General features: G+C 45.0%; 1 protein-coding gene across 1 annotated transcript in view; it reads left to right on the top strand.

Moving 5' to 3' along the window:
- The window catches only part of st18 (ST18 C2H2C-type zinc finger transcription factor), a 458310-nt gene extending 442841 nt beyond the window's left edge, over nt 1-15469 (top strand). The window contains exon 25 of the mRNA XM_038809340.1: nt 12194-15469. Within this exon, the coding sequence (XP_038665268.1) occupies nt 12194-12334 (141 nt within the window). The 3' untranslated portion in view covers nt 12335-15469. The remainder of the gene's footprint in view (nt 1-12193) is intronic.
- Nucleotides 15470-17140: the final 1671 nt, after the last annotated feature.

Raw genomic sequence — 17140 nt, 5'->3', positions numbered from 1 at the left:
CAACCCGCGATGGGCCAAAGTCCCACCCGTTCTATGCAGGTCCCGCCGGCGTAAATTGGACTAGGTCTCTTACCGGCGGGACCTGGCTGTGCGGGCGGCCTCCGGGGTGCTCGGGAGGGCGTGGGGCGATATGGCCCCACGCCCCACGGGCGATGTGGCGTGGCCCCCGATCGGGGCCCATTGATCTGTGGGCGGGCCAGTGCCGTGGGGGCACTCTTTTCCTATGCGCCGGCCATGTAAGCCTACGTGATGGACGATGCGAAGGTGAACCCCCCCCCCCGCGCATGCGCGGGAATGATGTCAGCAGCCGCTGACCCTCCCGCGCATGCGCGGACCCGTGCCAGCCAGTGGAGTCACTTCGGCTCTGGCTGGCGCGGCGCCAAAGGCCTTCCACGTCGGCTGGTGGGGTGTATACCACTCCGGCGTCGGCCTAGCCCCTGAAGGTTCGGGGCATTCCGCACCTTTGGGGCGGCCCGACGCCAGAGTGGCTCACGCCCACTGAATCCCGCCACTGTCTTTCAGTTCAATAATCCAAGCCAAACAAAGAATTGTATTGAGATCCCTATCCAAATCCTGATCCTGGATGAGCCCCCAATTTAATTATGATCCCAGGCCAGACACTAACAGTGGCTAGGATACTGAACCGAAACTCTAATATGTTAGTTTATTTAAAAGACTGTGTGGAAAGAATGATTCGCACCAGGAATGATTGCGTGAAGAAGTAGGGCTTGGTTATTTTTAAAACAAAATTTTATTATAACTACAATATTAAACTTTTTAACTTCACACCCAAATCGAACAGCTTACAATTTATACCTAAAACACTAGAACTCAATTTCACATTAAACAACAAGAGGAGAAACAATGGGCGGGATTCTCCCGTACCCGGCGGGGCAGGCGGCCGCGGCACCTTCAGGAGCTAGGCCGGCCCCGGCGGGGTTGTCGCCATACCAACCGCAGAGCCAGGTCCCGCTGGTAAGTACTAGGTCTCATTTACGCCAGCAGGACCAGCCTATAACGGGTGGCTGCTCGGCCCATCGCGGGCCGGAGAATCGCTGGTAGCGGCCGCCAACCAGCGCGGTGCGATTCCCGCTCCCGCTAAAACTCCAGTGCCGGAGAATTCGGCAGCTGGCGGGGATGGGATTCACACTGCCCCCCCGGTGATTCTCCGGCCTGGCGCGGGTCGGAGAATCCTGCCCAAAAAGATCTCAATCTATCTTACTGTGGGACAATTGTGGACTCAGCATCAGGCAGATCAGAAACAATTCCTCTCTCCAAAGTTTCTCCACCCTCTCAAATGCTTTAAAAAAAAAATGTCCCTCTCTGCCTTCCTTGGCTCCATCCAGTAATGACCTCATTTCTCCCAGCTGAAAAACAACTTACCTCTGCAGGCTGCAAAGCACATTAACTCCCCTGGGTCTTCCCCAGGCAAACCACTATGCATTAACCCAGACTGAAAACCACATTCATTAGTCAATTTCACCTGGCTGCTAAACCCACCCAGGTCCTGCAGAACAGAATTATTTTTAAACAAGCACATTCTAACCTCAGGCTTTTAACTCTTAAATTGCCTACTACATTTATAATCCAATTTTCCTAATATTTTCCCATCGTGACAGATTTCAGACTTCTTAAAGTATATATCTGTTACACAATTATCCCTGTAAAGTAAAAAAAATTATATGAAAGTAAACTAAAATAAATAAATAATAGCTTGTTTCTATATATACTTCTGCAACAGATATGTTAATTATTGTGTGCAGCTAATAGAATAGAATTAAACAAGAATTAGATATTGTGACCTGCATTTTTCAGTCCCAGGTTGGGATCACAGAGGATATTTCCCAGCTACGCATACCCAACCTCGGAAAAATTGCCCTTGAAGTTGGAATTTTTGTTCTGTGGTGCTGGGGTTTTCTGGGGGCCTGGCCGAGCAATCACAGAATGAGTGCAGATTCTCGAGGGTGGAGAGGCACCACAATTTGTCAAAGTTTTAAGAAACAAACATTCCTCCAACCCTCACCCTTCACATTCTCTTATCCTTCACACACTTCCCACGCCCCATCCATGCCAACCTGTGTCACATCATATCCAGTACAGCAGCCCCCCCCCCCCCCGCCCGCCACCCCGCCGGCCCATCGTACCCTGCCTGCCAACCTATACCCTTTACACATCCTATAAATCCTCATATGCTCCATGTCAACCTATGCCCCTCAACATTGCCATGGGCCTTTTACAGGAACATAGGAACAGAAATAGGCTATTCAGCACCTTAAGCCTGTCCTGCCATTTACTGAGATCATGGCTGATCTGTGGCTTAGCTCCATATACCTGCCTTTGGCCCATATTCCTTAATATCTTTGCTTAACAAAAGTTCTATCTATCTTAGATTTCAAATTAGTAACTGTTCGAGCTTCAACTGCTGTTTGTGTGGGAGTGTTCCAAACCTCTAGCATCCTTTGAGTGAAGAAGTGCTTCCTAACATCTCTCCTGAATGATCTAGCACTAATATTTAGACTATGCTCCCTTGCTTTAGAATTTCTAACCAGTGGAAATAGTTTATCTTTATCTATCCTGTCTTCCCATGTTAATATCTTAAACACTTTGATCAGATAACCGCTTAACCTTCTAAATTCTGAAAATAGGCCTAATTTGTATAATGTCTCCTCATAACTTAACCCTTGTATTTCATGTATAATTTTTATCAATCTATGTTGCACTCCCACCAAGGCCATAATATCCTTCTTAAGGTGGCAATGCCTCAACTCATGACAACTCAAACCCCCCCACCCACCATACTTTTCCTTTACACCTATCATGCCATCTCACCTGGTATCCACCAATTAGTAGACCTCAGTATACATGAAGAGGTGAAATAAAATAAAGTATGGTGTTTATTGCAGATTTCACTATGTTAAAAAACACTCTTATTCATAAAAACCCATTCCCTATATTTAAATTCCTTCAATGACATAAACCCTTATAAGAACAAACATTTCATTCATGTGCATAATCTCCTATGAAAATAAACATTCATAGTCCTACTTCAGAGAGTCTATAAGCACTTGGACCTGTCAAAACAAATAATGAAATGGAAGGTACCCTACTTTGATTATGAAAGGTTGTGAAATCAGTCATGCAGCATTAATCCAGTTATGGTAGCCCTCAGGCATGTGTCAACAGACATAGTAAAGAGCAAGCAATGATTTTATTTTTTAACCAGGTCATTTTCTTCAAAGATTGAAAGGGCAAATATGTTAAATGCCTTGACAGCCAGGCACCAGTTTTTGTCAGTTGCATTTAACAATTGTTTTTTCAACTTTTGGCAGTTTTGACAGTTCTATTTGACAGTTTTGACAGTTTCTCTAGAAAGTTTGACAGTTCCTCTTGATGGCTTCTTTTGACAATTTTGACTCTTGTCATTTCCTCTGGACAGCTCTCTTGACAGTTAGAATGGGTCTACGCACTTTTTATACACATTCATGTCCATCTTTTAATTATCCCAAAGGACACCTTAGCTCTCCAAAAGGACACCTTACCTCTCCAAAAGGGTATCCCATCTCTACGAAGGACTCCTGAAGGTTTAGACCCCCTACACGGTCTAATCTGTATACACTGTTTTCCCTACTCCTAGCTCATGAAAATCAAGCTTGACTGGAGGCAGCTCCTGTTTTCTATGGGCATTTCCTCAATGCAGTGTCCTAGACGCAATTATCTTCAGCTGCTTCATCAGTGACTTTGCCTTCCATCAAAAGGTCAGAAGTGTGGATGTTCATTGATGATTGGACAACATTCAACACCATTTACAACTCCTCAGATAATTAAGCAGTCCATGTCCAAGTGCAGCAAGACCTGGACTTGGGCTGACAAGTGGCAAGTTACATTCGCGCCACACAAATGCCAGACAATGACTATCTCCAACAAATGAGAATCTAACCATTATCCTTTGACATTCAATGGCATTGCCATCACTGAACCTCCCACTAGCAACATCCTTGAGGTTACCATCGACCAGAAACTGAACTGCACTAACTATATAAATAAAGTGGCTGGAATTCTCTGGCCTTTTGCTGGTGGCAGGATTCTCTGTCCTGCCAGCAGCTCTACCCATCCGTGGGTTTCCCAGCGACGTGGGGTGGTTTCAATAGGAGATCCCATTGACAACGGAGGAAGCATAGAATCCTGCTGCCAGTGAACCCCGCGTTGCCAAAAAGCACACACCTGGGAGCCTGAAGAATTCCACCCTATGGCTAGAAGTGCATGGCAGAGGCTCAGAATCCTGCAGCGAGTAACTCCTGACCACCCTGTAATGGGGTAACTCACCTCTTGTATGCAAAATAGTCAGAGCACTATCAACTGAAGAATGGTTGCATCATGTTTTATTGTCTAACTCAACAGTCCAACTAACTGGTAATTTCAAATTCAAGACTACCTCAATTTGGAGTGATAAAATTAAAATAACTAATAATAACCATAAAAGGAATAATACAAATCAGTTCAATAGTGATTGATATCTTAATATTTTATTAAATTGATGCATGCAATCTCTGTGTTTTACAATTAGTTGTTGAGAAATAAATGTGTGCTCCGTATTGATTATTTTATAAAACATTGTTGTTAATTTAAGGTGATATGAAACATGAGGCTAACTTTAGGCAGTGAGTAGTGCAGTGACTGCCCATTATACATCCTAGCCAATTTTTATTACTATCAAGTGCATTCTAAAAGAAGTTAGAGAAGGGGTAGCAGTGGCACTATTATATGCATTCAATATTCTTTCACAAAAAGGTATAAAGCCGGAGGGACTTTGGGATAGGGATACAACCCCGTGAGCTAATGTGCAGTCAATTCCAGGCCCATTTGACCCAGAGTCACAACACAATTGAAATTAATAAATAATTCTTGGAAAAACATCCAAAGTCTTTGTCCCTTGGTTACCCAATAACTACAGTCACCAGGTTTGTAAATGTAAACATAATTAATTTTATTAATAACAATAACTATGATTAAATCTGCAGAAAATATAACGAGTTCAGTATTATCTAGTTCCAACCCCCTTTTAACTCACCACCACCCCAGATACACACACACAAGACAGACAAACAAACACAGAGAGGAAAAGAGGGGTGTAGAAATAATAATGAAAGTAAAAAGATAAGCATCTTTGTTTCAGATAGTGGTCTTCCAGGACATCTTCCTTCTATTTAGGCTGTCAGTTCAAAATTTCTAATTTTAATCTGGAATGATTTTCATGTTAGATTAATTCAGGCCTCTACAGCTATACAGCTTTTCCGGAGAAAAAGTGAGAGACAAGAGAGCAAGTCCTTTCTTCTGAGCATCCAGGACTCAAACTGTACTTCCTTGGTTCTCTGAAAAAAACATTCCCACATAGGCAGGATCAAATCACCGCTTGTTATCGGTAGAATACAGCATTTTGGTCACATAATTGGCCACTAGCCAACAAATCAAACCGTGTCCCACCAATCTCTCAGGTGCCAGAAAGTCTGAGTCCTGCTGTTCAAAGCTAACACAGTGTTCTTCTTTGTAACTTCTGAATTCCTTACTTCCCCTCCTTGACTTGAAGATATAAGTCCAGTAAGAATCCAAGGGTAAAAATGCCAACAATAGAAATAAAGAAAGGGGGAAAAAGGTAATCAACAGGAAAGGCCCTTACAATAGCTACATTTATGAAGAGAAATGGAACATTTCCTGGGACCTGTGGACCAATCAGCATCGCTTTACAGATAAGCAAAGGAATGGACGCCTTGCCCAACAATTTCTAAGTTAATTTGTGGCAGGTTTTTCAGAGAGTTTTGGCGAGTTCCCCACCGGTATTAAATGACACTTAGGGCGTGATCTTCTAGCCACGCTGTACCAGAAAAGCAGCTTGCTACATGCAGCATGGCTGGTGAAAGCCGGAAGACCCCGCTCCCAGGATTCACCCAGCTCGCAACGGCAGTAAGCCTTACTCTAATGTGCAGATTCCCGAGGTACCTGAAGCTTTGGGATTCAAGCCCTTTACATCGGAGACCTTGGGTGAATGCTGTTTGGTACTAGTCCCCACAAATGGGGACCACACGGAATGGCACTTGTGGAGGTCTCCAAGGGGATCTGGCATCTGGGTACCTTGGCATTGCCAGGTTGGCACACCCTGTGTGGCACTGCCATAGGTCCTGAGTGGCACTGCCTGAGTGCCAAAGGAGTGCTGGAGTACTACCCTGCCATGGCCTCCAAGACCCCTCCATGCGGTCATCACACCTGGTGCCTGCTTGTGGAAGCCAGTGCCTGGATGAGGCTTTGCAGACATAGCTGTTGACTCCTGGGCACCAGTTAATAATCATTATCAGTGTCACAGGTAGGCTTACAATAACACTGCAATGAAGTTACTGTGAGAATCCCCCTAGTCGCCACACTCCAGCGCCTGTTCAGGTACAGTGAGGGAGAATTCAAAATGTCCAATTCACCTAACAAGCATGTCTTTCTTTTGTGGGATGGAACCGGAGCATCTGGAGGAAACCCACGCAGATACGGGAAGAATGTGCAGAATCCGTACAGAAAGTGACCCAAGCCAGGAATTGAACCCAAGTTCCTGGCACCGTGAAGCAACAGTGCTAACCACTATGCTACCAGTTGAACATGGCTTTGAGATATTTAAGTGACCTAATGGCTCATTTAAATATTATTAGTTTACCCCCAGTGATGGCGTGAATCCTGATCGTGCCAGGCGTGGCGAGTTGGGTGACATGTGATCGGCCCAGGGCCCAACAGGAAGCCCGGTTTGGGGCTCTCCAGGTATTCACCCACTGGGTCTGGTTCCACGCTGGGTGTATCACAGTGACTGAACCATGCCCAAAGTCAGAGAATGCGGCATGATTAGACATGTACCAGAATGAATAGCTAGCTGGCTACAAGACAGATAATAGAGAGTGTGGGTGAAGAGTAGCTATTTTGGGTGGCAGATGTAGAAAGGGGGATCTGAGTACCAGAGTGGCACTGCCAAGGGTAAGGGGGGCATGCCCATGAAATCAGGGTGGAAGGGGTTTTGAACGGTGGGGGAATGCAGGGCAGGTACGTAGGGGCCTCCGAGAGGTTAGGGGGGGTGATGGGTGGTGGTCTTAGAAGGGAGAGGGTTCTGTAAGGGGACTTGGGGGGGGGGGGGGCCTGAAGAGGGAGGATTCCCAGGGACCCCATAGTGGGGTGTCCTCACTTGGGGGGTGTGGGGTAGTGTCCATTTGTGTGGGGTGACATTGCCCATGGGGAAGGAGGGGGGTGTGGGTTACCCTCAAGCTCACTTAGAGATTGGGGCACCCTTTCAAAATTGCGGCCTGATCTCTGAGTTCAGCTCCCCAGCGTGAAAGAAAATTCTAAATCTGCCACAAATTAACTTTTTGGGAGAAACGCGGAATAGTTAATTGACAAATCTCAACATGGATCAGTAAGGACTAAATTTCAGCAAGAAAAATAAGGAGGTCACAAGATACTTTGAAATAAGTTTCTAACTGAGGTAAAGGATAAAAGGCATCTGGAAATACAATACATAAAGCAGTCAAAATCGAGATGCAGATTAATGTGGCCATAACAAATGCAAAATAAGTACTGGGGTATATTTCTGAACGGATGGAATTGAAATGCAGAGAAGTTATGCTGACTATAATCGAACCTTTGTTGGACCACACCTGAAATGCTGTGTACAGTTATGATTGTGTACTATAGACAGGACATAGAGGCACTGGAGAGAGTGAAAAATAGATTTACATGGAGGACATCAGAAATGTGAGATTATAATTTTAGGAAAGGATGAACTGATTTATTTTCTCTTGAAAAGAGAATGTTGAGGGATGAGTTAACAGAAATCAACTACATTACGAAAGATGTTGACAGAGTAACCAAAGAGGGAACGTTTCCTCTTGTGCAAAAGGGAAAGCCAAAGGCCATCAACATAAAATGGTCACCAAGAATTCAAATAATGATTACAGAAGAAAGCTCTTTACTCAGAGATGGTATGAATATGGAACTCACTGAGGCACATAATATATTTAAGGAAAGGCTAGATAAGTATATGTGGGAGAAGGGATGGAGGGTTATGCTAAATGAATTAGATAAGGAAGGGTGGGAGGAGGCTCAACTGGAGCATACATGCAAACTTGGAATAGTTGGATTAAATGGCCCAGATGGCCTTTGTCTGTATTGTATCCCCTATATAATTTTTTGTAAGATTCAGATGGATAGATTTCACAAGGGCTACAGAGAAAAGGTGGCTGAAGTCGAGCTGAGACGCAGATCAGACATGGTATACGGATGATGCAGTAAATTCAAGGAACTAAATGACCTATAATTTTCCTGTGTGAATGAGTATCAGAGAGGGTATATATCAAGCGGTTGGTCCACCAATAGCCGATTTCCTCCACCATCAGGAGCGAGGCGGAAACGCCTAGCCTTGTCCCTCAACCTCAGGCCTTTAGGCACCTCCCCCCCTCTCCCACCGGCGTGGTCATCACAACCAGTTTTTGCTATTGAAAACAAGTAATCCGTCGCGCTAGCGTGATGCCATACCTCTAGGGAGAGGATGAGTCATAAAGTCTTTTAATTACACAAAAGTTTCTTCAAATCCATGGAACTAAGTTTCACGTCCTCGCTGGCCATGAACCGAATTATTTTACTGGTTGGGGGGCGTGTGGGGAAGAATGAGGGGTGCATTCAATAGAAAATTCCATTGAGAGCACCAGGACCAGGAGATCCCACTGCCACCAATGGCAGCCGCCTCCGCCACCATACAACACGTGGCGGGTTGCATGGAAAATCCCACCAAAACTGTGTTCATATTTAAATCTGATGACGTTTCAGTTCTATTTTTATATTGTTTTATTGGCCTAACTGATACTAATAGCACATAGATAGAATAAAAAGGGAAATATAACACAGCAAGTTTGTGGGTTTTCATTATATAAGAGCCATCCTGAAGCCCCAGCTACACCACAAGAGCTTGCGTTGTGATATTAAATGGGACGTCATTTAGTGGACGAGGCGTCGCAATATTCTAAATGTATTTGTAAAGACAGATTTATTATCTTGTTACAGCTAGAATCTAAGGGAAGTCTTCACAGCATGCTGGTAAGCATGTTCTTTACACTTGGAAGAGTAGCTCTCAATTCAAATTCAAATTTGCTCCCCAGAGTCTGTTCAAGGCCACAATCTCAATCCCCCTACCCCGGTGTCCTCAATGATCCTCAACATCCTTTGCCCTCCCAGCTCTACACTACCCAGGATGCACATCTGAGGTGGAGGCTGCCAACTGCCTACCTCATCCGGTGACCTTGGATGCCACTGGCGTGCGTCCTCTGGGGTCTCTGGAGCCGGAGGGTCCTGGCTCACTTGTCGGTGGCACATGCACAGCCACGCTGCGCTGTCCCGTGATGCTCCTCAGTGACTGGGCCATGCTCCGCAGCACCTCAGCCATGCCCACCTGCCACTGGGACAAGCTCCGCAGCGCCACGGTCATTCCCATCAGAGAGCGGGACATGTCCCACAGAACCTCATTAAGGTCAGCCTGGTACTGGGTGACATCCCCCAGCGAAGCAGTCATTCTGCGAGACCCTCAGCCATGGCCGTCACTGACCGCGCGATGCCTGGGACACCTTCACTCATGGTGCGCCAGGTTCTCCACTGCAGTCGTTACCTTCGCAGTGTGCCACTCATTTCCGGCGCCATCTCCTGTGCCCCTAGACTCTGGACTCCTCCAAGCACTATGGATCTGCTGGAGTGACGCTGACATCTCCCTCTGAACGTCCCGGCCACTCCCTATTGTCTCCATCTGTTCCGAGTATCTATGTACCACAAGCTCAGCATCAGGCTGGGTCCTGGGATCCAGCAGACCGCCCACTGCTGTCTCGTCTGGGGTTCCTGCCTCAGTAGGAGGGATGGGTCAGTCAGTAAGGCAATCACAACTCAGGTTTGACAGGTCCTCTAGGTAGAGCCCTGTGGTTGCTCACCTCTGCGGTGTCCGCCAGCCTCCGTGTGGCTAACCGATCTGTCCTTGGCCACCCCACTCCTCGAAGTGGGTGAGGATTCTTATGTGCAGCACACCTCCACCAGTCTGAGCCCTCTCCCAACAGTTATGGCCAGAGCTTTTTCTGAGAAGACACAGAGAGGGCGCCATTAGCCACAAGTATGGTTCACAATTTGGAGAGGGAGAGTGATGGGGGGAGGGGGGGTTGTTGAAGGGGGAGAGAGGTTGAGGAAGGGCTGGGCTTGCATGGGGAGTTGCGGGGGGGGTGGATGCTCCCTTTGAGGGGGAGCGGGGGGTTGGGCCACTCATCTGTGCTGCCCGGTGTAGAACGTTGGCCTTTATCCAGCAGTTGAGGCCAGTCCTCCTGGTCACACACTCAGAGCTGAAAGCCGCCGTCACCTCATCCCAGGCAGCACTGACTGCCTTGTGGCTCACCCTCCAGGACCCTCGAGGGAACAGGACTTCCCTCCTGGCCTCCACTGCGTCTTGGAGCCTCCCCAGCTCAACGTACCTAATCTTGGGGCTGGTTTCCTCGACGCCATTGTGGCGAGCTGGCTGGGGTTGGCTGAGCAAGTGCAACTTAAGTGCTGCTCGACCTTGTTAGCGGGGGGGGGGGGGGGGGGCTGGCGAGTGCGGTCCCAGCGAATCAGCTGGTGAGCCATCATTTGTGATGAGAAGCCCATGAGGTCTCGATAAGTGGGCAAAGTAACGTTGAATTGCGTTACCGGCCTCGCTGGGCTAAGCGTCAGGAAGCTCATGGCAATTCTCGCTCACTACCACACTTAGAATATTTTCTGGAGAATTGTGCTCTAAGTGCCATTGAATAACCGTGGGAAACATGCTGGCAGATCCAGCGGGAAACTCTCTGAAAAACCCACTACAGTTTTGGGAGAATCGTGCCCTTAGACAAATGTATTTTATTCGTGGAAAGATTCTAGCAACTCAGCAAAATCAGAAATCTGAAGAGCTCTCAGAGACCCGAGTGTTTCTCTATGGCCATCTGAGGTTAGTTTGGCAGTCTGTGGTTCTATATGAGACACAGCTCGATCAGCATCCTGGTGCTGGCGAGCTGTCAAGGGAAGTCCAGCAGTGCCTTGAGCAGCACATCAGCTCAGGGAGAAGCGTGATGGGATAATGACCACAAGTGCTCCTTGTTTCTTGTTATAGAATCATACAATTTACAGTGCAGAAGGAGGCCATTCGACCCATCGAGTCTGTACTGGTCCTGGAAAGAGCACCCTATTGAGGCCCACACCTCCACCTTATCCCCTTAACCCAGTAACCCCACTTTTTAAAAATGAATTTAGAGTACCCAATTCATTTTTCCCAATTAAGGGAAAATTTAGCGTGGCCAATTCACCGAGCCTGGACATCTTTGGGTTGTGGGGGCGAAACCCACGCAAATACGGGAAGAATGTGCAAACTCCACACTCCACGGACAGTGACCCAGAGCCGGGATCGAACCTGCTAATCCACTGCACCACCGTGCTGCCCCCAGTAACCTCACGTAACCTTTTTTGGACACTAAGGGCAATTTAGCCATGGCCAATCCACCTAACCTGCACATATTTGGACTGTGGGAGGAAACCGGAACACACGGAGGAAACCCACGCAGACACAGGGAGGACGTGCAGACTCCGCTCAGACAGTGACCCAAACCTGGGACCCTGGAGTTGTGAAGCACCTGTGTTACCCACTGTGCTACTGTGCTGCCCCTGTTATGAGTTCTTTTGGTGTAGTTAGTGGCTTTTCTTTTCCCCAGGATGTCTGCAACTCATAAAACCTGTGATCAGTGAATTTCAAACAAAATCCCTATAGTTGGCACCCACGATATGGATTAACTTCGTGCCTTTTACTGCAATGATCCATCAGAAGTCAGGAGAAGAACAAAAATCAAGCCACAGCGGCAGGCTATTTCTGGGAGAAAAATGCATTATATTTGGGTTATGAGCTGCAGAAATAGTGGGTGGTAATGTGTTACCTTGTTTAACATAACCTCAGGTTAGATTAGGCATCCTCTTATGGGCAAACAGAAATCAAATCATTGCCCAAATGTGCCACACGTCAAAGTCCATTCAAGCATTACCTTCTATTTTTAAAGAAATCTTGACAAGTTTTGAATATGTGCACAATGCCCTTAAACGTGAATTGCCTATTAATTATGTTAAATGTGAATTTTTCACTTAGGAGCCAATCAGCGAACAGAATTTTGATTTGTATGTGAACACTTTGACTGACATGTACAGCAGTTTGGAGAGGAATTACACCCCTGAAAGCAAGGCCCTTCTGGAAAGCATAAAACAAGCAGTAAAGGGTATCCAGGTGTGAAACTTGTCCATGCCACGCTTATGGCATTTTTTATTCATAGACAGTACACTTCAGCTTCAAGTGTTTGTCGCACATGTATTAGTGGCCTGTCTTAGGAAATGCAAAAAATATATATTTACTGCAGCCGCATCACAACACAAAACAATGTCCCTTCTTTAGGGGCACACCTCAAAGGTATCATAAACAAAAGCAAGATAATTTACATTGAGACTACTGTTTGTTAATACTCTATGTTGCAGAGTTACAGGCCCCTCACAAATCAAATTAAAAGCCAATTTCCGCAGTATAATTGTCATATTAATTACTTAAAAAGCAGCGTTGAAATTATGCAGCGATAGCATATGAACACTTAACAGGTTCAGGTAAAACACTCTCCCTGCTATTTCAGCAGCGGTGTTAACCCATTTAAACTAAATGGGTTCCAGAACCCTGCAACAATACTGGAGGGAGGAATTACAGACAGATTAAGCATTCATGTGTTAGGATCCAACTGCTTGCTTTGGGGACTAGTATGTTTAAAATATCTTCAACTCTGTTCACCATGTGCGATAAGTAAATGAGAATGTTGTGTAGTGCTGATTTTTTAAATAGTTTTCACCTCAAGCCCATGTAGGTCTTTGATGGGACACTGACTCTTTAAAAGTAATTTGGAAGGGATGACAGCATCTAGAACACTGCACTGACTTCAGATACTTTCCTTTTGCACCATTTTGGTTTTTTAAAATATAATTTGATGTAAAAAAAAATGTGATTAGGTTATTTTTATAATGCGTTATTATTTATTGTTTTTAATTTAAGTTTTTTTAGTTGTTTTAATTATGCAGACTTTATGATATTTCAAGAAATGGTTTTCTGGGAGAGGTTTATAAAATTATTTTGCTTATGTAGATTCTAGAACAAGAAAAGAAAGCAGATTTTTTTATAAGTGACATTTCTCTTTGGGCTCAAATGACAAATAGCAAAAAATATTATTTATGTCTCATGTGAGTTTCAAAAAAAGAATTTGTTTTTTGTTCTAGTCATTTGTGTTCTAATGCGTTTATTTTCTTATTACTGTGTTTTGCTAGACATATATATATATTCTTTACTTTTATATTGCATTTTGTACGACCAACAAAGCAATCAATTATAAAAGGATCATGCAAAAGGAAAGTTTAACATGAAACACTGCCCTCTAATGGAAATGTAAATGCAGTGCATCTGTTTTACAAAATACTCATCCTGACAACAGTTCATGACAGATACAATCTGTATATCAGGGACTACTGTACAGTAACAGAGAAGCAAAGGAGAGAGAGGTCTCAACAAATTGCTTATACAAAAATGTTTTTATTGATTTTTTAAACTGTAAGATGTCAAAGTCCTTGTACACTATTACAACATGAATTAGCTTAAAAAAACTGCCTTTATGTGTGAATGGGTGTGTGTATCAGATGTACCACATGCACATACGATCATTCATGTGTTTCTGTGCCTGTGTGTGGTTGAATGAGTCAAAGTGCGCACATGTGTTTGTGTTTGAGACAACAGCTAATGACTAAAAGTGACTGGAAATGTTTGCCTGTTAATTTTGCATATTTATTTCAACTCCTAAAACGCAGTTTGTACAAACAATTTTGTTTTTGAAAAAATTCAGTGGTGCTCGGTATAATGTTTGTTCTACGGGGTTAGAGTATGTTTTTATTTGTTTCTTAAATATATTAATTAAAGGGCTACTCTTGTGATCTGAGTTTTTTTTGCACTGTATCCCAGGACCATCTTCTCATATGTACTTTCTATGGGTTGTTTCATTTCAATGTGTATTACTTTATATTAAATGTAATATCATATGTGTCACCTTTCGAAGGTAGTCACGTTATCAGCAACAATTGCTTCTAGTCAAATTCACTCCATTTGATCGGTGGGTTCGAAACTTATCTACTTTGATATGGTTCTTTTTAGCTTTCTTATTAGTGATGATTCAGAAGTGGGATCACGTCTGAAAATATTCTAGAAATAGCTTCAAGAATCCACATTTACAATGGCAACTCCAGTTGTAATTGAAATAAATATTGCTAAATTAATTATAATTACATATTTTCAGCACTATAGCCTGTGGGACAAATCTAATTTCATAGCATGTCACCTATCTGTATTACCTTTAGTAGCCCAAACAAAAACATTAAATCTGATGCAGGATTTTTCTAGCACAACCAGGTTGTCACGAGAAATGCCATCCCCTGCCTTACTGAAGATCCACAAAAGAAGGCAAACTTTAACTTCTGCACGATCTTGAGACACATTGCTATATTCTGTAGCCTCATGTCTGAAGCAAAACTTGTTGCTTTAAATCAATTGTACCAAATTAGGTCCTCTTTCGTAAAATACTGTCCGCTGCACATTAGAATTAATTTATTAATAAAATGTCACTATTTATGAAGATCATTGTACCGCGACAGTTATAACTTCACTTAGCACTGCCATTAGCACGTGTGTAAAAATGACACAAGCAAAGTGATGGCCGCCATCCTTTGAAATGAGTTTCACTGAGGACACAACAGCCAATGTGTAAACCTTTCTTAAGTGAAAGCTTCGCCACTCTAAGAATTCACTCCACTTTCGGGCTTTCTGTAAAGTATTCATTTCAGCCCTAAGAATAGTGGATACTATAAATGTCAGGCATGCACAAAACACACATACACAATGATACCAGTTAGAGTTCATAGTTTGTAAACTATGTTTCATACCAAGATAATTTTAATTGAAGTGGCAGTTGAGAAACCCATGAGATCAGGTACGGCACTCAATTTATATCCCATTCAATATAATGTTTCATTGACTTTAATGAAGAATAAAATGGAGTGGGGTGTAGACTGAGGCTGCCCCCAATCCAGTCAGTTTCACGACAGGAAGGTAAGGTTGAAATTGCCCCCAATTTCACCTTAGTCACTTAGACAGGTTGTTACCCTCCACTAGTTAGGCAGCCTTCCTTGAAGCATAACCAGCCCCTGTCTAACTGCAGCTGCCAGATTCTGGACCTGTAATATTTGATATCGAGAATGTCGCGGAACTGACACTTTGGGCTAAGTTTTCGCAACTGAGATGGGTAGCTTGAGTTGGGAAGTTCCCTGCTTGGCAGACAGGCCTCAGTTTAAATGGCCCCAAATTGTGTGATTTCCACCCTGGAGGGGGTGGGGAGGGGGGGGGGGGGGGGGGGGGGGGGGGGGGGAGCAGATGCAGGTTGGAGTTAGACCTGCTGACCCCGGATGCAGATCCTAGGTGGCACTGAGGCATGGTGAGGGTTGAGGTGGGCTGGTTCGAAGGCCTTTCTCAGTTTCCTGAGACTTTGTCCCAGTTATTGTAATAAAACAGTTCGGCCCTCTAGCCCTCACCACTCCCACCAGCTCACTACTCGCACTCTTATCCTGTGCGAGGCGAAAATTGTCCACACTGGGCACCGTGGCAGGAATCATCGTGGTGAGAATCAAGTCTCACCCACCATTTTTTAATGGCTCCAATGTTTCTGAGAAAATCCAATCCTTTGGCCCAGATAGCATTGGGGGTATAGGTGCAGGGTACGTCAAAAACAATTAGGGAACACAGTGAGGCCAGGAATGTGGAGATCCTGACGAATTAATCAGCGGTATCTAATTATAATTTGAAATGTTTTTCTCAGCTGGCAGCCAGATTTTTAAAAAAATTAATTCTTGGGATGTGGGCATCGCTGGTTAGGTCTGCATTTATTGCCCATCCCTAATTGCCCGTGAGAAGGTTGCGGTGAACTGCCTTCTTGAACTTCTGCAGCTACATGGTGTAGGTACACCCATAGTGCTATTATGGAGGGACAGTGAAGGAATGGCGATATATTTTGAAGGCAGGATGGTGGGTCCCTTGGAGGGGAACTTGCAGGTGGTGGTGTTCCTATGTATCTGCCGCTATTATCCTATATTGTAACAACCCCATGGGTTTGGAAAGTGCTGTCTAAGGAGGGTTGGTAGCACAGTGCTAGCACTGTTGCTTCACACGCCAAGGTCCCAGGTTCGATTTCCAGCTTGGGTCAATGTCTGTGTGGAGTCTGCACGTTCCGTGTCTGCGTGAGAAAGGTTTCCTCCAGGTGCTCCGCTTTCCTCCCATAAGTCAGCGCGGTAGCATGGTGGTTAGCATAAATGCTTCACAGCTCCAGGGTCCCAGGTTCGATTCCTGGGTCACTGTCTGTGCGGAGTCTGCACGTCCTCCCCGTGTGTGCGTGGGTTTCCTCCGGGTGCTCCGGTTTCCTCCCACAGTCCAAAGATGTGCGGGTTAGGTGGATTGGCTATGCTAAATTGCCCGTAGTGTCCTAAAATGTAAGGTTAAGGGGGGGTGTTCTTGGGTTACGGGTATAGGGTGGATGCGTGGGTTTGAGTGGGGTGATCATTGCTCGGCACAGCATCGAGGGCCGAAGGGCCTGTTCTGTGCTGTACTGTTCTATGTTCTAAGTCCCGAAAGACTATTGTCCAGCTGTTAGGTAATTTGGACATTCTGAATTCTCCCTCAGTCTACCCGAACAGGTGCCGGAATGTGACGACTAAGGGATTTTCACAGTAACTTCTTTGCAGTGTTAATGTAAGCCTACTTGTAATACTAATACAGATTGTTATTATTATTGACATTGTGCATTGGTCATGTCGGGAGTGAATGTTAATCGATAGGATGCCAATCAAGCAGGCTACTTTGTTCTGGATGGTGTCAAGCTCCTTGAGTGTTAGGGCTGCACTCATCCAGGAAAATGGGGAGTATTCCATTACACTCCTGATATGTGCCTGGTGGACAGGCTTTGGGGAGTCAGGA

The sequence above is a fragment of the Scyliorhinus canicula genome, chromosome 10, assembly GCF_902713615.1.
Source record: "Scyliorhinus canicula chromosome 10, sScyCan1.1, whole genome shotgun sequence".
Classification (NCBI taxonomy): Eukaryota; Metazoa; Chordata; class Chondrichthyes; order Carcharhiniformes; family Scyliorhinidae; genus Scyliorhinus; species Scyliorhinus canicula.
This window is presented reverse-complemented; position numbering and strand designations above follow the sequence as displayed.